Below are 25,957 nucleotides of genomic sequence, written 5' to 3' on the forward strand. Positions count from 1 at the left end.
TTTTTCATTTTCAGAGCTTCTGATTTATAAAGCAATATCTTATCAACGCTGTTGCTGTCCATTCGGAAGGCAAGCGGCTGTCATGTTTACGGGAGTAGTGAGACAGATTCATCCAAAAAAGTGAAACGGGCAGCGCCTATAGAATGTCTCGCATGACCCTAGTGCCTTATTTAGTCTACGGTGCCTTTTTGAATTCTAGAAACCCTGATCCCAAACTACTCCGTATGTGATTTAGACAGAGGAGTTTATTCACTAAAGCAAGAGTTCACGGGAGAGTTGTCTTTCAGCTCCCTGACTATTCATCATGAAGGTCAAACCCTAGTGAGCTACTGCCTCAATAAAAGCTTGGCATGCCTTGATATATAGTCTCCTTACACATTGAATTATGCATTATACGGGGCCAACTTGGCCCATCTTGCTGGCAAAACTTGACGGTGGTGGCCCTTCATGATGAATACTAAAGTGAGAGAGTTAAAAACACAACTCTCCTAATCGCCCTCCCTTTAGTAAATACATCCCAGAGATATATTGCCTGTGCTGACAGGTTTGCAATGTTATAATATGCCATGATAGTTCTCGCTGCTATATTATAGAGACAGGCAGGTATGTTTTTATTTTTCCCCACGTATTTAATAATAAAAGTGACTTATAGAATTTAACCATTTGTTGCCCAGGGGTATGCAAGGTATTGTTGAACCCTATGTAATAATTTATGCAATCCTATATAACAAATGGATTATTTGAGGATTTTTGGTGTGTTGCAGTAAACAATCTAAGAAATGTTGCACTACAATTTAAATAGATATTTATAGATTTAGACTATTTTATTTTATGTTTATACATTTTGTACACTACTTTTTTCATCACAAAGAATAAAATGACACACTGTTATCTAAAAGAAAAATCAAGATTCCGTGGCAATCGTTATTTTACTACAAACAATTGTGTAAAAATAAAGACAATTCATTCACGTTGAGGAAAAGAAATAAAATAACATGAGAAATGATGTGTCTAAAAGATACAGAACTTTTTATACATATACCGGTAAATACATACACATATATACTGTATATACATATATATATATATACACATATATACTGTGTGTGTGTATATATATATATATATATATATATATATATATATTATTAGAAGGAAAACTCCTTGTTACTAAGCATTAACACGTTGTGTACTGGGTGTAGCCCCCATGCACAGGATTTTGCCCGGACGCTAGTTTTCCGGGTACCTTTTATTGGATAAACACAGACAAACAGAGTAAGCAGCAGCAATACAGTTTTGGTTTCCATGGTGACTGCGCCCCGATGAATGTGTGAACGGGTTTAACGCGGTACCTGTGTCAGCTCAGAAGCCCCGCCCAAGCCACCGTCTCCCACCCCCTCACTCACATTCCTGTCCCCTCCTCCCGCCATACTCTGCCCTCCCTCTTTACTCTCTCCCCACCCTCTTTCAGGGCATGATGGGCGGATTGGGCCGGAAGCAGCATGGCGGCTTCACTGCCCCGGACTCAGGTAAGTGCCGTGTGTCGAGTTTAGTGTGTCAGACAGAGGTTAGGAGTGTTGGCGTGCACCGGGGAGTGAGCGTGAGTCCGCGCGGGGTCCCCGGTGTGTGAGTGGCGGTGTGTGGGGTTCGGAGTTGTCGCACTCGGTGGGTGACACTGAGGGGTTGGGGCAGGAGGGCTCTGGGAGTGCCCTGCCAGTGAGGACACCGAGTCGGGCTGTTGGGAAAGTTCTGTGGCGTTTAATCAGACGCGAGGGCTGGGGCAGCGCCAGAAGCAGCTGTACTACAACTCCCATTACTCCCCAGCAAACGGCCAGCCCTAGCAGTATGAAGTGTAAACAATACATGTATATACAGATTTATTCTGCAGCGTTTATTCTTTAGTTTTTACACTCTGTGGTTTATAACCAAATTTTTCTTTTAATGAATTCCTGTTTTTTGGCAGTTGAGTTAAATATGATTTTTTTAAATGCATCCACCAGGCAGCCGAATACTCCTAGTGGGATCTAGTTCTATAAAAAGAAAAAAAATTGTGCAAGTTGCCTTATGTCCATAGCAACTACAGTCAGTAGAAAAAGTTCCATTGGTTGCCATGGTGATACTCAATTCAAACCTTGTACCACAATCACTTTTTCAACTTTATTAATAAACTCCCTCGCCATCGTGTTTTACTGTGCTTTTGTTTTGAGATTTTGTTCTTATATACAACCGCCAAGAAGTGTGCTTCCAGTTCTGAGGTCACTGATATCTTTTAATGTGATGTCATAGTGCAGCAAAGCATTGTACACACACAATTCTCCAGGTATACACCCAAAACGTACTAAACAGTGCCATTCGCTTATTATCAAACTTTACGTAATCATTATTTTGATAAAGATAGCAATAAATAACATAAAACAAAATTTAATGTTAAATGTGTTTTGTATTTTTTTTCCCTAGGTATTTTAAGTAAGCTGTTGTACTTCTGCGTTGGGTACATATAATAATTCTGTGTACGTTCTAAATATTTAGAAAATTTATTTTATTTTTTTTAAACATTTATTTACGTAGCGCCAGCACTTTTTACAGTCCATAGAGAGGGCCCGGCTCACAGGTTTATCGTCTGGATTATATATAATATAAATATTTTGGGTGGAGCGGCACCTAAGTTTCTGAAAGGCGTGGGGTTTAAATGAACTGGAAGTCGTCGTCGTCGTTGGTGCTCAGTCTGTAACGTGGGGTCTTACGCCACCGGTCAGCGTGTAGGGCTGGAAACGGGAACCGGTTTTGTTAGTGGCTGTTTTAAACGGGTAGGTTCTCTACGGACCTTTATGATTCACCGCACCTATTTACGTTACCTAACAAGCATATAAACCGTATGGAGTGAGTAAAAAAGGCCATTCCAACATGTTCTGCTAGTTAGCCCAGAAAGACATGCGCGGGTTGATTTACCCCCCTTTCTCTAGGGCATCCTTCCAATCCGCTCTGTTAGGGGTATTTGGAGACTGATGTTGTGGTATTAAGGGTGTTATACAGTACTCGGTACAATGCTAAATATTTGTGTGTAATTAAACCATGTTACACAATAATTATGGCTCTGTGTTGTTTAGGTGACTCGTGGATCTGGCGGCCGTGCCCTTTGATGTCTGTGTGTTCGGGCGTCATGCAGGTTTTGCTGGGGACCTTTTCTAATGTTACCGATACATATGACGTGATCTGCTGAAGTGTCTTGAAACCGGTGTTTCTGTCCATAGCAGCTGAACATTCTGCGTTCTGCGGCTCTGAATTTTCTTAACACTAAGAAATATCCCATCCTTCCCTTATCAGGCTAAATTCATAGCCCGTGCCACGAGATCATTCGTTTTTATATCTGTGTGGATATAAAACAGAGGTTCTCCCAAATCGATGCCTGTGATCTGTTATCACGTAGTGGGCTTCTTTAATACCATGTGCTGGCTGTATAGACCCTGCTAGATCAGTAATGAAGCTTATGGTGTGTTAAGGACACTTGAAGACGTCCGTCCTGTAGGTGACCTGCAGACAGCTCTGGGTGAACTATACACACTTTTTTTTTCTCTCAATCTTCAGACTTAGGCTCGCTTTGTTTCATTTTCAAGGTAGCATCTTGTTTTATTAAGGAAAATGCATAAGCCAGTGATTAGTGTGAGCGCTGGAGTACTGTAAGTGGATGGGAGTGCTTGGTGTTTCCCTCTTGCATTCTTTAAATACCACCGAAGGCCATTCTCTTCCAGCCTAAAGGGAATCGGTCATGTCTTAGATTTATGTCTCGTCGATGTTGCCCCGGTGACATCCCATACTATTTTTATTTTTGTAACTGTGTTCGTTTACAACGGCTTTGCTTTAAGTCATCTTGAATACTTATCCATTTGTATCCTGAGCTCACCCTCTTATTCTAGCTCGTCGTTGTAAATCCTTGCCAGAGTGTGTCCGCTTTCATCTCCTGGGAGAAAGTCAGGCGAATCAGCATAAAGAGAGCATTTGGCAGAAGGTTAGGGCCACTTAAACTCAAGGGAACCAATTTATTATTTATTGATGTGTATAGCACCATCATATTCCATAGCATTGTACAACGCCATTTGCTTATTGTTGTTTTAGTCCTTATTTTAAAGTATGAACCATACATCACTTGGCCGTGGCCTTTACTGCACAACTTACCTTTGCTTATTTTGTCAACTCTTAGAGGTTATATATATATAATTTGTGTGTGTAGAAAGTAATGTAAGGCTGGATGTAAAGTTTTTTCTATGCCTTTTGCACAGCTTGCTGTTGGTTCGAAAGGAATGTTATTGAGCAGTACCTTTTTATAAAGTGTTTTTTCAGGACAAAATGTAACGGCTCTGTCCTAGGAAATAGGTCAGTCCTTATACACAACCTGTTTCACAAAATCACCAAACCCCATGGCAAGGAAAGGGTTTCTTGAGTGGTTCATTGGACGTGTTCTTACTGGCTGCTCGGGGAAAGCCGTAATCCGGCATTTCTAGGGTTACATATTGGATGGGACGTTATTGCGGGTTCAGCATATGATGTTTCCAAAGATAACCTTCATTCCAGCGACTGGAAGGACAAGTATTTCCAGGCGTCGTATCCAAGCCTTTCAGTTAGCGGGGAAAATATTCGCTGGCGTGCCGTGTGGAGCCCACATTTTGGAATTTTGTTATGTTCACCAAATAAGCGGGTTCATACAGTTTCCAGCTGCTTACCCCGTGATAGCCAGAAAGGCACGTCTCGGATCCATGGAAGAGACTCGCAAGGCTTTTTGTAGTATGGGATACTCCCTCGCTTTGTTGTCATGGGAACAAGCACCATAAAGTTTGTTAGCCGTTGGAACCTGTTTAACTTCTACGTGCAACTGTTGTAATTTCTACATAAAAATCAGAATCGGCGGGAGCAGCGAGACCGAATAGAGACTGCTCGTCCTTATCTGACCGTTACATGCCCGATTCCTCCTGTCCCCTCCCAGCAGCCCAAACTATCACACACCGGAGCCTGTTCCTTTTGGCTTCCCCATGTATGTATATGTGTGTGTATATATAATTACACACACACACACACACACACACACCATTTCCTCTTTAAGGTTCTCCTGTGGACCTGCGTCCAACTGGACCATGCAGGAGCCCGGTGCACAGAACTGGCCACGTTCAGTCAATGAGCCGGCGAGGTCAGGCGAAACGAAGCAGTTTATTATTACAGGGATTTGGGGACATAGTTTGCATCGCTGATCCCGCGTGTGACTGTCTGTCCGTAACATGGTTAGACACAGAGACACTTTGTAGGAAGCGTGGGGAAGTTCGGGGAATTTCCATAATGTGTATTGTTTAATATTCTCCTGTCACCGTGTATCGCCAGTGTCGGTGCTCGGTTTTCGTTTAGAAGGGTTGGTTTTGTTTGCCTCTTTTGGGAAAATGATCAATACATTCTCAGAATGAAAACAATAGAAACTTTGTGACTCATTTCAGAAACGAATTACGAGGAACAGACCCACCGTGTAAGCTTACGCGTTTTACCATGACCGCAGCTATCTGCCGTTAAAGCCTCGCTAAAGAAGCTTGTACATTAAAGTAATTATATTATGGTTTTATATAGCGCCTTCATATTTTGCAGCGCTGTACTATGAGTCTTTCATAGGCTCTCCAGCTGCTGCAGGACTACATCTCCCATAATGCTCTTTCAGCTAAGGGGCTGGTTGAGGAGTATGGGAGATGTAGTCCTGCAGCAGCTGGAGGGCCGCAGGTTGGACACCCCTGAGTGAAGAAATACTTGCTATACTACAACTTTTTATTTTAACTGGCTGCATGATTTTGTTCCCTGGTTCTCTTTGATGATTCTGACGTTTAAGATATGTCGGTTTTGGCAGAGTGCTGTATCTGATCGTTCTGGAAAGCGGTGGCGGACTAATGTCGCCCTTTTGCCAGTTTACCACATTTTTCACATGATGTTTTCTGAAGTCCTTGGCGGCAGCTTAGCCCGTGTAGGCAAATGCCAGAACCTAATAACTGGAAACGAGCCATTGCTTTTCTTGGCTGGCCATTTAAAGCTCCCATGAACAGAACCATAAATTGAAACATTTCTGCATGAAATGGTGCGGACGTTATAAAGACCTTGCAGAAATATAGCTATTTTCTGTTAATCCATAATATAGAGAAGATGAAATGACCATTGTTTCCATTCATTTTTGTTCTTTTGAGTGGATACATAGGGGTTAACGAGAAACTGGCCTATTGTGGCTTAATAAAACCCGCTTTGTGTTAATTATCCAAAACTTAAACACTTTTCCATGCCTTAATTCCTCAGTGATTTATTTTATTTTTTTACTACTTTATAGAATAACTGGTAATAAATAACAAATTATAGATTAATGATGCATTTAACAGAAACCATGAATCAGTGAGACACTTTATTGTGGCCAAAAGACTCTAAAAGAAATTTCAATGACAAATGATACATATGATATATAGAATATCCATATATATCACGTACATATTTATTTTTTACCCTTAAATTATATATCATTTATGTTAAAGAAATATAAACATTTTTGTTAAAAAAAAATAAAAATGTATGTATATTGTAATATAGTGTAAGCTCTTCATTCCTGAAAATCTTTGAATCTCTCAAGTAAGACGATGTTACTTCGGTCTCTGTAGAGTCAGATAGTCCTGCTTGATATAATAACTTCATATAATAATAAGCTTTATAAATGGCCCAGAAAATAAGAGCAGATTAATTTCCTTTTTTATTGCAGTGAGAAAATAAAATCAGTGTTGGGTTCAGCAGATCGGAGGAATGCTGTATAAAGTACTTATTTTTAGCACGGTATACGTTATTACGCCACGCAGCTTATTAGAAAATTACTTCTGTGTGCAAAACGCGAATGGGATAATGATTTGGGGAAGTCGATAACGTGCTAGAAAATACGGGGGAAATGTCTGGAAGCGATAAGCGCGAGGGAATGCCGAGTCAGCAGTGTGCTGCGTGTTATGTTTGCTGGATCTTTCTTCGCCGGTTTCCTGGTGGATGAACAGATTGGGTCTGTTTTTTTTTTGTTTTTTTTTGAGTACATTCCTTTCTCGGCCGTGTAAAGGAAATCCGCCTTGCGAGGGCTCGATGGCTCGCTGCGGCCTGCGGCTGGACTTTGTGTTTCAGCTCCTTGACTTCTCTATACAGTATGGAGGTCCTTTCCAACGAGCTTCTGCTGCAGGAAGCACTTGGCCCTGTATAATGTATAGTTAAACCAGTGAGGTTTCTTTAACGTCTCCTCACCCATTTAATTATACATTACATGAGGCAAGCTCGGTTGGTGGAACCTTCAAGCATTGGCCCTTCATAATGAGTAGCGAAGTGGTTGAAATCACAACTCTCCCCTTAGTGAATGAAGCATCCTTGTTCAACTGGTTATATTTTAGTCTCTAAATGCAAACTACCTGCGGCAGATAACTCAACATTACAAGATACGGTGTCGGCGTAGCATAAAGCCATTCGTTCGCTGTGCTTCTGGAGAAATATTGTATGTGCCTGATGTTTCATAAAATCTAATCTGACCGCTATCGGAAATGTGTCCAAATTATATTGGTGAAGCAGAAATGACTTTTTTTCTTTTTTTTTTTGCCTCCCCAGATCCCAAGTAACAATGCAGTATACGAAAAATACTTCCATCAGGTTAGTTTACGTGTGTTGGGGTAAAGTAAAAATCAAATATGCGTTTACAACTTGGGTGTTTGTGACACTCCTGTGACGTTGAATCAACGTCGGGTGATAATTAATGTCCGGAATAGAGAGCCAAAAAATGTGAGAGTGCGAGCGGGGTATATTCAGCGAAATGCTTGTAAACACTCAAATAAAAAGCAAGAACGCACATACATCTTACTGGGAAATGTGTATTTTTAAGAATAAGTGCTTCTTTAAAGACTAGATGGCAAAGTATATGCAATTTCACCTGTTTTCAAGGATTACCTGTATATTTCATATGATATACCGTATTGGTCTGAAAGTAGGCAACGCACCCTTAAATGCGAAGGAATTTGCGAATACAAATGTGATTTCCTATAGGTGTGTGTGTGTGTGAGTGTAGGTCGTATATGTTATGTTTGTTGTGCGGGGAGATGATTGCTCTTTAGAAATATGGCTGACGCTCATTTTGTTTCCCCTTTTAGGTGGAGTCTGGTAACTCTGGACGAGTATTGGCTTCAGATGCTGCACTTTTCCTGAAGAAATCCGGTCTCCCGGACCTGGTGTTGGGAAAAGTAAGTTGTTTATCTTCTGCTCTCTGGACCAAAATACTGAAACGATAGACATCTAGCCTCAAATCCCATCCGTGTTCATTGGTTTGGGTGAGACATCTGTGGGGCCTATGGTTGCTCTCCCAGCAATAAAATAAAATATTTTTTGGCGTAGGTGAGAGATACTTCCTCCCCGTGTTTGTATAAGTTACCAGATCATTGTGTAGTGATGTCTGATGTTTTCTATTCTTGGATAGCCGGTTATCTGTGTGCGCGCGGATGTCTGCTATCTACTCGCACAGATTCTTGGTTTAGTTTCCTGTTTCCAGAAACTGACACTGATATTTTTCCTTCTGTGTACAGATTTGGGATTTAGCAGATAAAGACAGCAAAGGATATTTGAACAAACAGGTAACGTGATTTAGTGTTTGTGTGTGTGTATGTATATATGTGTGTGTGTGTGTGTGTGTGTATATATATATATGTGTGTATATGTATGTATGTATATATGTGTGTATATATATATATGTGTGTGTGAATAATAACACGCATTGCCTCGGAGGTATTTCTCTGTGCGCTCGTTGCTCACACAGGAGGAAGTTTTAGGAATGTCCTCTTCTTCTTTGTTGCAGGAGTTTTTTGCAGCCCTGCAGCTGGTGGCCTGTGCGCAGAATGGGATGGACGTTTCTCTCGGTAGTCTTAAAATGGTGGTTCCGCCACCCAGATTTGTAAGAAAACATATTTATATTTGTTTTGTTTCAAAATGTATTCCAGCGATTTGTTAAATAAAGCATCCCGTTTGCCCCCAATTTTTTTTTTCCCAGATGGGTTGGGGGGGGGATTATAACTTGTATATATTGATATAGATCTATATAGCAGTATCATATTCCACAGCGCTGTACAAAGCTAGAAGCTTTCTCTTAAATTTAGTCACCAAATATGCAGTTTGTAAAAATAGTTAGTAGTTACGGTAGTAAATAAGGTCCCATATTCTTAAAGGCAGGAGGTGGGATTCCCTTAAGACAAAGTGATGCGATAAAATGTAGCGAGGATGATGTAATAGAATGCACATTTGTCCTTCCCTTTTCAGCGTGATAACGTAAGTCCAGCCTTGGTAGGACCGGCAGTTTCTGCAGACATTCCATGGGCTGTCAAGGTGAGTCTCTGGCCAGCTTCAGGAGCCCCCGCCGGTTGGTGATTTCTTGTAGATATTTAAATTCCCTGTGTCAATCCTGGACAACTTGGTCCTTAAAGGGCCGTATGTATATATTGTAGTCAAAGATAATTTTATCATTGAGGGTTCTAGAATGATCCCACTTCCCACTAAATATCATCTCGGCTCATAAAACAGGTAGAAGAAAAGACCAAGTACGATGCCATCTTCGACAGTTTGAACCCAGTGAGTGGTTTCTTGTCCGGAGAGAAGGTGAAACCGGTGCTGCTCAATTCGAAGCTCTCTGTGGATGTTCTCGGCAGGGTGAGTGCTTGCGATGCTCTTCCGCTTCTCATCTGTCCTTTTTAGAGAAAACATGCCTTTTTTTGTTCCATCCAGGTCTGGGAGTTAAGCGACATTGATCGTGATGGGCTGCTGGACAGAGATGAATTTGCCGTTGTAAGTAAATCTGCTGTTTTGAGTGTGGACTGGTGTCATATAAATGCTACATTTAGCTGAGCTGTCCTTATAGCAGAGCAGCGTGCCAGACTATCGAACTTAAGAACACAAAGAATTTAAAGAAATGTATGATGATGTCATACCTATGAAAAACATTATTCCTCATGTCTCTCTTCAAAACCATATCGCCTCCCATTGATAGATATAACTTTGAAGTCTACTTCTCTGAGCTGCTCGTTCCTCTGTGTCTCATCTAAACCAGTGTGCATTCATTAAGGATATGCTTTAAAGAAGTCCTTTTTCCTAGGCCATGTTTTTGGTTTATTCCGCCCTCGAGAAGGAGCCAGTACCCATGTCATTACCGTCTGCTCTGGTGCCACCGTCGAAAAGAAAAGGAAGCAGCTCTGCTACATCGCTGCCAATCATTCCTCCTCTCCCGATGCCGCCTTCCAAAGAGCCGCGCCATCCATTGTCACCAGTAGGGATCCTGCCAACAAAAGCCCCCGTGGCTCAGGTGAGAAATATGTGTGCGTGTATGTATATGTTTATATATACACGCGTGTGTATGCCTTTTTTAACGTGATCTATAATAAGATGCGCACGTATATTTTTGTTCTGCTTTTCAGTGGGTCGTGTCACAAGTAGAAAAATCCAAGTATGATGAGATCTTCCAGAAACTAGACAAAGATATGGACGGCCTTGTTTCTGGGATAGAAGTGCGGGAAATATTCTTGAAAACTGGATTACCCTCTGCGTTACTTGCCCACATCTGGTAAATATGTCGAGCTCTAAAGAGTGTTTGCTATTATTATTATTATTTAAACTTTAAAGTCCGTCCAGTATTCCTGCCCACACGAGTGGTCCACCATGGCTCACACACATCTGGTAATGTAATACATGAAACAATAGTGCTACTATCTACTTTTTTGGAGTCCAATTAGTTTGAATGCTGTTCGAAAGATGAAATGTTACCACAAAAATAAATTGGAGAAAAACGTAATCGGGGGGGGGGGGGGGTTAATTGTAATAATTTAAGAAAACATAGATGTAATACTGCCTCAGTATTGTGTCTGTAGATTATATGTCTTTCCGTTGACCCGGCGCAGGTCTCTGTGCGACACAAAGGACTGTGGGAAGCTTTCCAAGGAGCAGTTTGCCCTGTCTTTCCACTTCATCAATCAAAAGCTGTTAAAGGGTGTTGACCCTCCTCATGTTCTTACACCTGAAATGATCCCTCCGTCGGAGAGAGCTGCAGCAGCCAAGGTGAGGACGGATTAACACATTGGACGTATAAATATAAATACATGTTTAGAGTCGGTCTAAATATCAAACGTACACAAATATCAGTGCAAACAGTACAATATTTTGAAATATAGTGTGTTGTATATGTTTCTACTACGACAATTCCATGCGTTAGATGCTTTTATAGGGTTGGCCTGAGTCTAGGAATGGCCTCTAAACCCGGTACTATAGGTAGACAAACCTATTTGAATATTTGTATAGCTGCAGCAGATCCTGTTTTGAAGAACGTGGTTATATTCGATGCAAGTTGAGGGGATATTGTTTGTTGGCTGAATTATAGCGCAAAAACCACTAACTAACCCTAACCAAGCAATTCTTTCAAGTACTTGTCTTGAATTCCTAAAGCAGCAACATTTTGACATCATGTAGCTAACCATGACAAAGTATTGTGAGAATGGTGAACGCTTTGTAGGGTAAAAATGACTGCGGATTGAGCGATCTCTTGACATGAAGCTTGAAAGACAGAGGGAATGGGACGGAAGCATTAAGATGCACCAATGGATCCAACAAAGCAGAAGAAGGAAGTCTGCCTAAAAGTAGATAACATGTTAGGAGAGTCGGTCTAAACGTGTTGATGGAAACTTGCGCGGTATAGCCATAATGCTATCCTGAATATAAGATCAGACCAAGAACCAACTAAGGTGCAGACTAGGTGGGCCAAATGATTTTTATCTGTAATCAAATGCTATCTTTCTGAATGTGACTGTTCATCTGCAACAAACTCTCTAAAATACAAAATACCTGTCTCTTGCTGCTGAGACATACCTGTCTGCATGATCTGTACCAAGTAAAAGGGCAGGTAATCGTTGTGGTTCTACCGCAGGCAGAAAATAACAGGCTATGTTCCAAGGTCTAGCGTTAAATGTCATCGAAGCAAAGAACGTCTTTATAAGAATTTTTTGGGAGAGTCAAACTTTCTCATTCTGGATATCGCCATTTAAATATTTTTAGCCAAGTACCCCAAACACCTGCATCTCACCTAAAATGTACGGGAACATGTGTTTTCTATGAAGCACCAATAACATGTGAAACTGGAAAAAAATCTAAAGTCTACCCTTAATTATCCCAAAGGGTGCGCGTAGGGTTCAGGGACTTGGCGCACTACGTTGTTGCTGAGTTCTGATGAGCCGAATGCTTACAAAGTTCTGTATATTTAATAATGTAGGGGCATGGTAGCAGTACGTCCCCACCAAGGTCATTCGAGCCCCTTATTTCTTATTCAGTAAGATCCATTAGTTAGTGGCTGCTGCTCGCAGCGTGGTGTCTGTCAGGGTTTTTATTTAACTTTATTTCATTTCGAAACTACAGATTTTTCAAACTCCAATGATGTTACTTGGAGGAATGTTATTTATGGCTTATTGTGTTGCTGCACTAACAGACTGTCCCGGTTTGTTTGCTTTCTTTGCTCCGTCGTTTAGCTTTCTGGATTATTTATTTCCATCTGCCTCAATCTGCTTTCCGCCTCGCTCTTATTCCTAACTTTCACCTCTCCGGTGCTGCCTTTGCAAGGTTAGACATTTTGCTGTTTGATATGTTTTTGGCTTGTTTTCACACAATCCTTTATTAAACCCTGTCTATTGGCTAAGGGGATATAAAATGGGATCATACAACAGACTTTCATATCGCAAAAGGAAAGAAAGGTAACTTTACACACAAGAGCCGAGCAGAGGTACACACCCAGGCAATGAGTTAGGACCGGAGGTATGCCATGCGTGATCAGCTGTACCGCTAAGCTACTGCTCTGGGGCTGTTAATTACTTTCTAAAGTTATTGTGAGAGAACAAATTATTAAACTGGACTTAATACCAGTGAAAGGGCCCAGTCCGCGATCTTGGATAATAAATTCATGGTGGTACTAGATCTTAAGAAAGCTGAGAAGGTCCTGACCTGCCTTTTATTTTCATACACATTCAAACTTTACTCACCAGACTTAACAGCATTAATTCGTATGAAATGATTGTATCTGCGCAGATGGAATACACTGGTGTCAGACGACACCATGCATAATTTCACATAATCTAAAATGTTAACCCACAGTACAGCGCACTCGGCACCTAGAACATTGATAGGTTAACCTAGAACGTTGAGAGGTTACGGCGTTTCTGCTGTGACTTACTCCATCTGTCCACCGGTAGATCCCTGGGCTTCATCTGTCTGGTGGTACGGAAAATAATTTCCTCGCGATTATGAGACTAGCGTTAAGGCCGGGTCTAGCAAGTAAGGAAGTATTACTAGCGGTTTAAATACCCGGTTGGTGGTGGGACGGAAGTCATAGCTGGCATCACAATCACACAGGGGTCAGCGAGGCGATTAGAAACTGGAGTAGGATGCAGATTCTTGGTCTGGAGGAAATGTTAAACATCTTCATAAAAACCCTAATGTCTGTCTTCTACATATCAGTTTTGTTGTATTTCACAAAAATCACCCTTGATGTAGATCTCCATGTTTCAATACCTGTCTTAAAGGGGAACCTTTTTTATTTTATTAAAAATAAGTTTTTAAAAACATTGCCCAATCTATGAAATAAACACTCATAAACACTCCTTATCGTACATTTAAGGAGTAACTAATAAAAGTCTGAGGAACTGAAAAAAAATCCCGGTCACTGAAGCCGCGCAGGCTATTACTCGCTGGATTTGACCGATAGAGCCATTGGCAATCCGTAAGCAGTGGGCAACCTCTGTCACGCTCTGCTAGCCAAGGAGTATATTGGGAATTATAGTCATAAGCCACAAGTTAATGTCTTCCTTGTGAATATAGTGTTCTTTGGAACTAATCAGCACTCGGACAACAATTTGAAAGGGAGACATTGCACTTAAATTCTTTCATCTTTAATCCTTCTGCAGGCTCTGTTGCCCCGCCATGTTGTCGTATTGTCTGTGTCTTCTACCTGTCTCTCACGACTCGTCTCTTCCATGCTCACATCTCCAGATTCCAACAGCTGCTCAAAGGACAAACCGTTAGACCATGGCGGGTTTGGGTTCCACAAGGCCGGGCTAGCCCCGTGTCTGCCTTGATTTGAAGTCTGATCCAGTGCTTGTGTTGCTGGGTTTATTCCCCATTCACGTCAGAAGGGCTCTCATTGACAGACCTCCATAGCTGTCTGATTCGTTATTAGACTACAAGTCTCCGCTTTGTCTTGTCCGTAATACATTGCATTTTCACTGTGACCATGAGGCCCTGATAAGCTAAACGTATTCTCCTGATCAAGATGTAACTAATCGTGCCCTAACGCTACCTCGTCTTACAGATCCCTTCCGCACCCAGCCCCGTAGCAGATTTCTCCGCTATTAAAGAACTAGATCACCTAAATAACGAGATTGTGGATTTACAGAGGTGAGTAAAAAAATATTCTTTCCAACAAAAAAATATTTTATACAATAAAATTGTTGTAAATTTTCCCTGGTTAAGGACTCATTTGTTAATTACTATAAGATCTTGGCTATAATACGGGCTTGTGAGTAATTAGAAGTGTTACGTAAAGGTAATGCACTTTTCATATACAGCCCCCTCCCTAACTGGAAAAGGGTAATGTGCATGAAATGTATGTTAGTGAATAATATTTAACATATTATTGATCTCTAGAGTGCCCTCATATTCCAAAGAGCTGTAAATATATATATAATATATATGTATTTGTATATAATAGATGGTGTTGGCCATGTTGCTATTTTGAGGTCGGAGGAACATTATCCTGTCAGAAAGGTTAAAAGTAACAAGCAAAATCCCCAAAAGTATATTTTCTGTTTTGATAAATTCCTAGAAGTTTCCTCATTAAAGGATTCTGGATTTTTGGTCGGATTTCACTCCTAGTAGTATAAAAAGGTTTGAACTTTCTGTCGTTATTAGAATAGTAACCTAAAGATAGGGTGCATTTAACGCGGTTTGCTTTTAGTTTATAAAGACGTAGTAATTAGGGGATATAGCTATAATATTTTAGGAGGTAAAAGGAACAATATAACGCTAATCTTCTGGCTGTATTCTCCAGCGTTGCCCGTTTCCATGCCGTTTGCCCGTCAAGGGACTTTGCTTTTGGTTGCTGAGGGATCTCCGCAGAGGATTTAGAGCATGCTTTTGTACGCTTAGGACTGCACTTCGTGTACTTGTGTCATGTTAGGAGACCGATGTCCTTACCGGTGCCGCATCTTCCGGTAACATAACGGTCACACAGCCAGATACTTCAACGGTTTCCACTTCCCTGGCTGTTAAAATACTGGAAAGCGAGTTGTCTGCATTGTGTAAATCATGAGCTCCTGGCAAATAAAGGGTTAGTAGGCAGATTCTGTTTGTGTCCCATGGGTGTAAAGTAGCCATTAGACACAGCAGCTGATCTCTAGCAATTATTTAACTCTTTTTCTGCAGTGTGATTCATACGATCGGCGATCCTTCTTCACAGTGAAAAGCGAAAGTCTGTATGATTCTCCTTTGAGACGTAGTTCTAATGCCCTTTAGGATTCTGAGCTTTCGAAGGAGCGAGAATCGCTTGGTTACCTCTCCGTAGATCTGCACTCTGCTTTTATTTACGTTCCGTTTAATTACAAGCGCAGTCCGTCTCGGATAAAGTATAGTTTTGGGCCAACGATGGTTGTCTGCAATGTTGCGTGTATTGCGGGACTGCTTAAAGTCTCCACAACGTTGCTCGGCATCTGACTTTCGGTAAGTGAGCGGAGTCAGGCTGCTGTGCCGTGGTTTGGGGGTTAATCAGAGCGTGGTTATTGGAGGGGAAATGTACTGGGTGGGTCTGGGCTTATTGGGGCGGAATAAATAAAGGCCCTCTGGCCAGAAGTTAAACTGAGCTGGCTGTCAGGCGCATTATCTGACCTGCTAACAAGGCATTTGTGTGGATGAGAAACATTGCTCAGGCTGTAGCGTTTAAAGGGGCTGTTCCACTAATAAATAAAACCTAAACAGCAACCTCTCTGTCTGCTTCTGTTTAGAAAATTTTAATAAGACTACATTTTACACAATTATTATTTTTGGGAATAATTTAGGCGTTCATTAATTGTAGAATGATGTTCCTAATGGATATTTCTACTGGCGGTATCTTTGTGGTTTGAGTGTAAAGGAGTGCAGGCTTTCTGGAGCTTGGCTTTAGTTTATTCTTACATTGAGTATATTGAGTGGGTTCCTTTCATTCTTTCACCTGGTAACATGTGGATTATTGTCTTTCGTATGTATCGTATGAAGGTGACCTTGCTTTCCGCGTTTCTTTAGCTCACTTCATAATGCAAAAGTGAAGTCAAGGAATTGAACCCACAACTCTCCTGTTATAGCACCCTTTAGTGAATAAACCCAATGTTGTGCGTCTTTGTGCTGCGTCGTAAGGCGCTATATTATATTATAGATTTTTTTTAGAAATCATTAGTGAATAATATGGATAAGCTGATTTGTATGCAAATCCAAGTGCAGCAGAAAACTAGTAACCGTAACTGAGCTTATCTTATCAAAGAAGTGATGTTTCCATAGGGGAAATGTCAGGGGTATTGATCCCTCTAAACGGAGATCCTATTTCGTTGCCATACGATTGTGTAATTTATATCGGCTGCCATACATTGGATATCACTGGGGCAGTGAAAGGGTTAAAGATACAGAAAAGGCTCAATAGCAGGATCTTAAAATGCCGTTAAACGTGCAGAAATGTGTGTTCCTTTGTAGGCTCCTTTCCACAAAGAGACATAGGCGATTGTAATTATTAGTGTGCTTGTGAAGCACCAACATATCCTGTAGTGATGTACAGCAGGAATGCACAGGGGGCATTTTAATTCCATTTCTATGAGTTTGTCTGCCGAATCACCAAACTAAACAGATCCCAGAATCAAATACTCTTATCGTTTTAATATCAAATCGGGTATCATTGTACAGCGCTGTGGAATATGATGGCGCTATATATTAGTAAATCGATATGGTTCTCTCCCGGGAGCTAAACGTTTCAGTCTGTACGTGTTATGGTGTTTATTTATAGCTTTAGATGTTTATGATGGTCGTGGCCTCTGGTCAGTTAAATGTTCTGCCTGAGCTTCTCCTCCCAGCCGAATCCTCGGCGTTTAGCATTTTCGGATTTCTCCTTAGCAACAGTGAGCTGAACACAGGCGCACACTTTCATCGATTTCCCTGTCCCCTCCCCCGCTTCTCCCATTCTGCCACAATGAGGCATCGCGCTTAGAACATACCCCAGCGTCGTATCTCGCTGACACTACTGCCTGTTGGCTTGGGGGGGTCTCCACCATGTATTTGAAGTGGGATTCGGGTTTAGGCGGCTGGATCAGCATGCCGGCCGTGTCTGATGTTCTGAGATATTCCTGTATGGTTTGCTGGTCTTCTAGGGAGAAGACGAGCGTGGAGCAGGAGCTGAACGAGAAGGAAGAGGCTGTGAAGCAGAGGACAAGCGAGGTCCAGGTAAGAGAAGGCAGAGGAGAACCCGGGAGCTGTCGGCTACCCTCTATAATTATCCTGTTCTAGACTGTGACGGCGCGGTACAGCCCGGGATGCAGAACTAACATTATATATGAAACATATTTTATTGAGGATTCTCCCGTATTCCACCCATAGCATCTTCTGAAGTCTATATGCGGCACCCGCCTCCCATACGGAAGATGTTTGTTGCCTAAAGTGCTTGGTTTGCATACGTCATGAAACCATAGGCTGTATTACGCATGTAATATGCACCGGCTGCTCCTCGATCTGCTGTTAAAAACCTTGTTTTATGTTTTAATCTTTTTTTTTTTATTTATTTTTTTTACCCCTGGCCACAATGCATTTTTATGACAGGTTGTTTATGTACCTAGTTGTGAGCGAAGAGGGATATTTAATACTTATTTAGACCGCAGCTTTACAACAAAGCAATAGCGTTGATGGTTGGAAGAACTCTGAGTGTATATTCTATAGCGGGGTATTATGTGAAATACATTATTATAAATACGTCTTGCTTGGGACACGCAGAGCCGTTGTCGGCTTCCTCCCATGAACACCCTTTACTCTGCAAGAATAGAGATTCTCTGAAGCCGGATCTATTGATTGAGTATACATTTCTTGACACGATTAGGAGGAAAGAGCTGCAGAGTTATGCTTAAAATTGAGCTGCGGTGTATTCACTAAGGATGTCCTAAACAAAGCTACGATAATGGAGGAAAGGAGGGCTATGAAAATATTGTGGCAGGTTGCCTTTGAGTGTCCTGTTTTGCTAGCGCGAACCTTTACTGATTTTCCACTGTGTTGCGGTTGTATGCGTCCGTCCCCCGGCATATGTATATTAATGTATCGGAATGCTGTGTTAAGTGGAACAGGCCCACGCTATTGCTTTAATTCTTTGGCAGCTATAACCTGATCTGTTTATTTTTTGGCTTACAGAAGGCCCACAATGCAGCTCTGCAAAGTCACTTTAGGCCTGGATATAAGTTGCTACTTTTGGGACGTATGCCATTTTTTAAGGGGCCTATGTTTAGAATTAGTACCCTCCTTTGCCTTGGTTAGCCTGTAGGCTCTTATGGCTAGGGTAGAAATGATATGGCTAACTTAAATACTTTTTCAGCCAGGGATACCCGCAGACCACCAAGCTGTGCGTAACCAGGGCCATCCGCTACAGAAAAAGCTAAATAAGGGAGCGTGAAAAAGTGGAGTTTATCACAGATTTCCAGAATACCGCGACATGTTCACCTTATTCCCACCATGGTCTTCACCTTATGGCATTAACAATGACATCATTCTTCCCGCTTACCGGCTCATATCATTAACCCTTCACACAGCCATTCTATATTACCCTATTTCGAAATACAAACATACAAACGTTTTCTTTCCCCTCCTGTGATCAGACTTATCTACTGTTTCATTCACACCCATGTTTCTGTATCCTCCTTTCCCATACTGATAAGTCTGCTCTTTCACCCCCGTAACTTTAACCCCTTGTGTCCCCGCCCATGTCATAGCCTTATAATTAACCATCGCTTTTCTATTATCCCGTTCCTCCCAGATACAGTATACTACACTGTTAGGAAGAGTAATTTAAGAACACTCCATTTATACACGCTTTCTTAACAGGTTCTGTAAGAATCACCGTGCCGGTTAATGGGTTCCAGTAGAAGTTGGCTCCTGCAGGCTTCTCTCTGGGTGGGGGGATGAGATGGTTCATCTTCCTGGAAAGCAAAATTTTGCTCGCAAGAATAAATGCCAGCGGCGACGTGGATTGGGAACTAAAATGATGAGCGTGTGTGACATGTGACGGGAGAATGCCGTGTTTTGTAGGACCTTCAGGATGAAGTGGAGCGAGAGAGCGTCAATCTGCAGAGGCTTCAAGCACAGAAGAAAGAGGTGCTGGACGTATTGCAGGGACTGGACGAGCAGAAAGAAAAACTCGAGAGCGAACTTCACGAGCTAAGACAGAAATGTGAAGAGGAGACTCGTCTGGTAAGTTCACCTTTTAGACTGTGGGCTACTCATCAACTAAGCTCCAGGGGCAGAATGCCTCCTTTAAACTTCCATAACATTCCTTTTCTCCGGCTTAGAATATTAGGGGTATTTAGTCAAAATCAATATGTTTTTATATTGACCCAACCCGAATAAGATTCTTGGAGTGACATAAACTTTCTTAACCACAGAGGGCTTACCTTCAGATCTGAATATGAGACCTCTGACACTTAATGTTTTGGCTCGACACGGCTATGTCCGTTCTCCTTATTCAAGTCTAGAAAGGAAAATGGCTCATGTATACCACCATGTTTTTCTTACCCATACGCAGATCTCTTCCCTGAAGACAGAGGTAGCTAGTCAAGAGACACAGATTTGTTCTTATGAGGACGAGCTAACCAAGGCCAAGGAGGAGCTGAGCCGACTTCAGGACGAGACCGTGCAGCTGGAGGAAAGTCTGAAGTCTGGGAAGGCACGACTGGCACCGCTCGAGCAGGAGCTACAGGAATCCCAGCTGGAGATCCGTTCAGTAAGTCATTTACTAACAAGCCCCCTGATATCTGAAGACCGCCTCTCCGTGGGAGTTACTGTTATCTTTAATTTATATACAATACATATATACAAAGATTCTTTACATTAGGTGAAGAGGGTCCTGCTTACCATCTAGAGACCTTTATTCCTGTGATCTATCCATTCTTAGTGTTAAAAACCTTTATTTTGTGGTATATTGTGGGGGGGGGGTTATAATTGCATATTACATCCCTTAAAGGGACTTACTTTAACATACTTTTTTGTATGAACCCTGCTCCGTGGCGGTAGCTTAAAGTCCCATCTACGTCTGCTATAATTATTTCAGGTTCAGATGAAACTACAAGAACTGAAGGCTACTGAAAACCACATCGGAGATGATCTGCGGTGGCAAAGTCATGCGGAACTGCCCATGGTGAACGGAACGGCGGATCACTCGAGCCTTAGCAATAGCAGCAGTGAACCTACTAATCTCCACGAGAGCACCGGGTGCGACAGCCCGGCCCAGCCGGAGCATCAGAGCCGCAACTCGCCGGTGAGGGTCTACATCAGATCGTCATAGTAACTGTGTGACAAATCTCAATATTTCAGACAGGGCTTGGCAGGTTACTTGCATGTGTTGGGACCGGTCGCAAAATGCCGGCGCTGTCATGTCGCACGATGCCGCTGAGCGACTGCCTACTGGCAATGCATAGATAGAAAAGAGACGGCCGCCGGGAACACGGATTGTCGGATTTATAGCCGGTTAGTGTCCAGAAGGTAAAACTGTAAGCCTCACAAAGCTGAATAGGAATGTAAATACGTGAATACAGTCTTTTCCAGTTAAGTCTATGGTTTTGTGGTTTGCATATAGGTAGTATTGTCCTGAGCATGAACCAGTATATACAATGCCTAGAAATGCCCCATGAGCACCTTTTATATCTTATATAATCTTGAATTTAATGTTTTAGGTGAGGAGCAGCCCAGAAATAACCCAGAACTCTGGAAGTGACGAGGAAAGAAAAGATGAGAGTCCACAAGTTATTGAAAAAGTACGTTTATCTTCGCATGCTTAATGACTTTCTGCGCGTTTTGTGTGGTAAAGGTTACTATTAATGATAAGTGATTTAAATTCCAAATGCTTGCACTCATTGCTGAGCAGAGCTCTGGCGTCTCCTGTAACGGTGGAGAGGGTTTACATTTAAGCCGTAGTTCCCTGTGTTGTGGCTCACAGGTCCCGCTTTTTGTCTTGCTAAGTCCTAATTTCTGTTCATATACATTCAGATTTATGTTTTGGGAGCCGCTAATCACCTGGGAACTTACTGTTCTGCCGTGGACAGCTTTCCCTTCTATGTAGTAGTTAGAGGGGACGGAGCCCTGTCGCAGGAGGTGGGGACCAGCTTCTATGGTTGGCAAACCTTAACTGCTTTATTACAATTCCCACAAGATGGATATTTCAATGAGATACAGAATGCCATGGCAACTCAATATTACCATCTACAGCTGGGGTCTCTGACCTTAACTATATGCAAAATAACAGTTTTCAGCTGCTCTCTTAAAAAATAATTTTGGAGATCAGGCATATATATATTTTTTTTACTTTGTATTCAGTGTATTTGGGGGCATAATTGTGCTATAGGGATACATATAGCACTCCTCCCCATGTGCAGGAGCTGCCAATCAATATTATTAAAACAACAACAAATCTATCATTATAGATGGGACTGCTGTTTTTCTTAAATACATTTGCCTGTGGATTGTCCCATGTTGTTCTCTCCTTTTTTAGACTACTTTCCAAATGGATCCTTTTGAGTCAAAGCAAAGTGCTCCCCCGCCATCTTCCGTTCAGGAGTCCGGTCTGGATTTCTTCCAGAGCGACCCTTTTGTAGGCAGTAAGTCCAGATTTGCAGCAAGGATATTACAAACAGAATGTGAAATATTTCACTTCATCACTTTCACTCATTTGTTGTCGTTCCACAGGTGACCCATTCAATGACGACCCATTTGGAAAAATAGGTGAAGGGATATTTGTGTCTCTTTGGGTTTTTTCCTCCTCATTACGTTTCTGTTCATATCCGTTAGAACACTTGTCTTGTTTCTTAATCCTTATTTCCTTTCAGATCCATTTGGTGGGGATCCTTTCAAAGACTCTGATCCTTTTGCATCCGATGACTTTTTCAAGCAGCCTTCAGCGGATCTTTTCGTGTCCTCTAAAGCCGACCCGTTCTCCTCCACGATATCGGAAAGCAGCTTTACCGCTGTATGTATCCCTTTTCTGTATACCAGCTCTTTGTTTATTATCTGTGTGTCTATAAACCCAATATTCAGGTAAATCAGTCTAATGCCAACACCACCTTCCACCTACTTCTAGTGTACCACCCCACGCCTGTGATTTATTGTGTGTATGTGTCTATATGAAAATACAATGTATATAAACCTGAATTATATACACAATGTAGAGTTTGACTTGGTTTATCTTTTCATAGACTTTAGCACAAGCCGTGGACACAGCTACAATTGAGTGTTGTAGTTATACTTTCATGGTTTAAATGAAATGTGTTCTGTAATCTAAAATGTTATTTTTTTCGGCATTTCTTTCTGTTTTTCTTTTTTATGTTTATATATATATATATATATATATATATATATATATATATATATATATATATATATATATATATATATATATATATATATATATATATATATATATATATATATATAATTTTATAATATAACCATATTCTATATAAAGAACACAGCGCTCCAGGGATGTTGCAAGTGAATCCACTCTTTTAATAAGTGCGATAACTGACGAGGTGGAAGCACAAACGTTTCGGGGTACACAAACGCCTTTGTCAATAACGGGGGAGATTACTATCAAAGTACAAGTTATTATGATTATATTATAACCCTGCCACGGACAAAGAATTAACACTTCAATCTTGGAGAGACTTGCTTTTTGTGAACGTTGTTTAACGTATGTCTTTTTCAGGGAGAAGCAGTAAAAAGCAACGATCCCTTTGCTCCTGGTGGAATAGTCGTATCGGCCGCCAGTGAATCCGGTGAGTTGGTATCTTGGCAGCTCCCCTCTTTTCTGTTTCTAGGTTCTTTATGTCACGCTCTGGATGTCTTTGAGTAATTAGGCAGGTTAGCAGCACGATTGAAAGAATGGACTACACCTCCCATGAAGCTTTGAGGCATTTGTACACTGAGCATCATGGGAATTATAGTCCAAGAGCAGCTGTGGAACATATCTGCCCTGTTCTGCACTACAGTATCTCCTCCGCATGCAGTAACGCAGATACTTGTCCTTTTGTTATGTGTCAAGTGGCTTTAGCTCTATCCACAATGTATATTTCTTTATTTCAGCGAATGAGGATCCGTTTGCATCTGTGTTTGGTAATGAGTCCTTTGGAAGTGGATTTGCCGACTTTAGCACATTGACTAAGGTAATTGCACGATAGACGACCTTTATTGTTATTCTAAGGCTTGGGATTACTAAATGAGACATATTATATATTTTGAAAGAGTTACTCAGGCGTTGGTTTCTAAAAATCAAAAAAAATTAGACTGGAAAAAAAAAAAATGGGCAGACATGTAACATGCGACAAACATCTCCATTCTTCTTCTTTAGTTGTATATTATTTTTTATTTGTGCTCACAGACGACCAGCGAGACAGACCCTTTCAGCGCCACTTTGCCCTTCAAAGAAAAGATGGCTTTCAGCAGCAAGAACGTTTTTGAAGATGAAGCCTCACAACCAGAAGACGTTCCTCCTGCACTGCCCCCCAAAACTGGAACCCCTACACGGCCCGGCCCTCCCCCACTAGGTAAGGAAACCAGCAAGAGACAGTTCAGTGAAGCTGCGATGGTCCTTACGAAGCTGGGCTTTCACTCCGTGCGAAGCATGGCTTAGTAAACATGACATGACATTTAAGAATGCCCACTGTGAAAATGAATGTAAGTGGTGAATGTGCCATTTAAATGATTTTTAGGTAAGAGGCCTTCTTCCCGGGCTGCAGATTCTTCAGACCCGTTCAAGAACAGCGATCCTTTCCAGCAGTTTAGCGTCAGTTTCCCCAGCGAGGCAGAATCTGACCTGTTCTCTTCCAGAAAAGGGACAGACAAGGCCGCGGGCCTCAATAATTTTAACACTGTAAGTATTAACTGATCCTAGAGGCAATCAAGACTTTAACATCTCCTTACTTTTTCTGTGATATACATATATATATGTGTGTATATATGTGTATGTGTGTATATATATATATTATATGATTTGCGGAATTTTACCTCTGTTGTATTTTTGTTTTCTTTACTATTTATCCTGCAAAAACAAGTAGCATGTAGAAGACTAACTTACACCCCATGACACAAACACATCTAGCCCCGTACCTTCCAAACAAGTAGCTGGGGCAAAAGCATCACATGTGAGTGGAGTGTGAGCGGTTACTGAAAAGGTTACCTGTATCCCATCGTGATCTTTAAAGAGCGTCGTTCAGTTCCCAGTATTACGGAGTTGCTTTAACAAGCCTACGATGCAGTGATACAGTAAAGACTGCGCTAATTGTATCTCCTAAGATCAGGTTTCCTCCTTATATTATCCCCTATTTTTAAATAACCCGCAGAGATTGCTGTCCAAAGCCCTAATTTTACTCTTACTACCCGTCTGATGCTTACTTTACCTTCATGTAAATCTTCTGAAGGGAGAACGAAATTGTTTCGAAATATTTCTGTTGGTTTTGCGTGTCACAAAGTAGCAGTCTGTATTTTAGTTGCACGTATTTGGTCTTCCTATAGACATATAAAGTATCCGTGTATTCCTCTTGTCCGTGGCGTGTCAATGTCTTTGTTTGACCTTCGCGCACCCGGCAGCTCGAGCCCCGTCCGTGCTTTTTTGGGCTACGATTGATTGAATGTCTGGTGGCCTGTGGCTTTCACGTTCTGTGTGCAGGCTGATACATCGTGACACAAAAGGGAACTTTTCAATTGTTTGGTTATGATTTATTTTCTTATGTTTTTTTTCCACTGGCCTATATATATAATATACATTTATGCTCACACGGTCTACTATGTTTTTTTTTAATCTTTTATAATAATTTTATACAACTAAAGATTTTATTTTTTTTTGCCTGTGCATGTCTTAAAATCTACAGTATGAATCCGAAGATGATATGATTGAGTGGGCGAAACGGGAGAGCGAGCGAGAAGAGGAGGAGAGGCTCACGAGGCTAAAGCAGCAGGAACAGGAGGACCTGGAGCTTGCTATAGCACTCAGCAAATCCGAGATATCCGATGCGTGAGCGCCGGCCTGGCTGCGGGGGGTCTGCTGTCAACACCGAACTTATTCTTTCTGAACATATCGAACATAGTTTGCAAAGTCTACCTACGCTTAGAAGTATTTAAATGTCCTATTGACCCTTGGTTTGCTAGATGGGGGCAAATGTAGCTTTCTGACCTTGTAATATATAAACTGGCGATGAATCCCTTCATGTTGTGAATGTGGCTGAGGAGTGATACTTTGTATTTCAGTGATTTGACAGTGTTTTCCAAATCAGCCCTGCATATTACACGGTGTCATTGACAAAAGAAGTGAGGAAGTCATGCATTTTTAAAGTCCAGTTTTCTTGTGATATAAGTTTGCTTTACCGAGATTCTATTTCTTTTTAATCTTACAGCAGTAAGGGCTGCCCTTGTGCTGATAGATGAGGCGGTGATGGGGAAGGATTGCTTCCACCAGCCGTGCAGTAAGGGTTAAGGGGATTTAATTCTGAGCAGGACACGCCAGATGTGATGTTTCTCTAACCCTATGGCTGTCCCGCCGGACACGTTCACCGTATTTGCACTCGTGTGCTTCCCAATATGCAGCTTAGTTTTCTCATTGCTTCATTTCCAATCA

General features: G+C 41.5%; 1 protein-coding gene across 1 annotated transcript; it reads left to right on the top strand.

Annotated features, from left to right (window-relative positions):
- Positions 1–1,502: 1,502 nt before the first annotated feature.
- Positions 1,503–25,361, top strand: LOC149288496 (epidermal growth factor receptor substrate 15-like). Its single transcript, XM_089491710.1, has 25 exons — positions 1,503–1,529; positions 7,636–7,677; positions 8,172–8,261; positions 8,601–8,648; positions 8,870–8,965; positions 9,328–9,393; positions 9,589–9,714; positions 9,790–9,849; positions 10,157–10,363; positions 10,476–10,621; positions 10,956–11,112; positions 14,402–14,487; positions 17,475–17,547; positions 19,390–19,551; positions 19,883–20,080; positions 20,408–20,614; positions 21,030–21,110; positions 21,845–21,950; positions 22,039–22,074; positions 22,179–22,318; positions 23,054–23,123; positions 23,431–23,510; positions 23,726–23,891; positions 24,057–24,217; positions 25,215–25,361. The coding sequence occupies exons 1-25, from the start codon at positions 1,503–1,505 to the stop codon at positions 25,359–25,361; spliced, it is 2,778 nt and encodes a 925-aa protein (XP_089347836.1).
- Positions 25,362–25,957: the final 596 nt, after the last annotated feature.

Source organism: Sceloporus occidentalis, unplaced genomic scaffold (assembly GCF_023333645.1).
Source record: "Sceloporus occidentalis isolate IW3139 unplaced genomic scaffold, rSceOcc1.0.p SCAF_51, whole genome shotgun sequence".
In the NCBI taxonomy this organism is placed as follows: domain Eukaryota; kingdom Metazoa; phylum Chordata; class Lepidosauria; order Squamata; family Phrynosomatidae; genus Sceloporus; species Sceloporus occidentalis.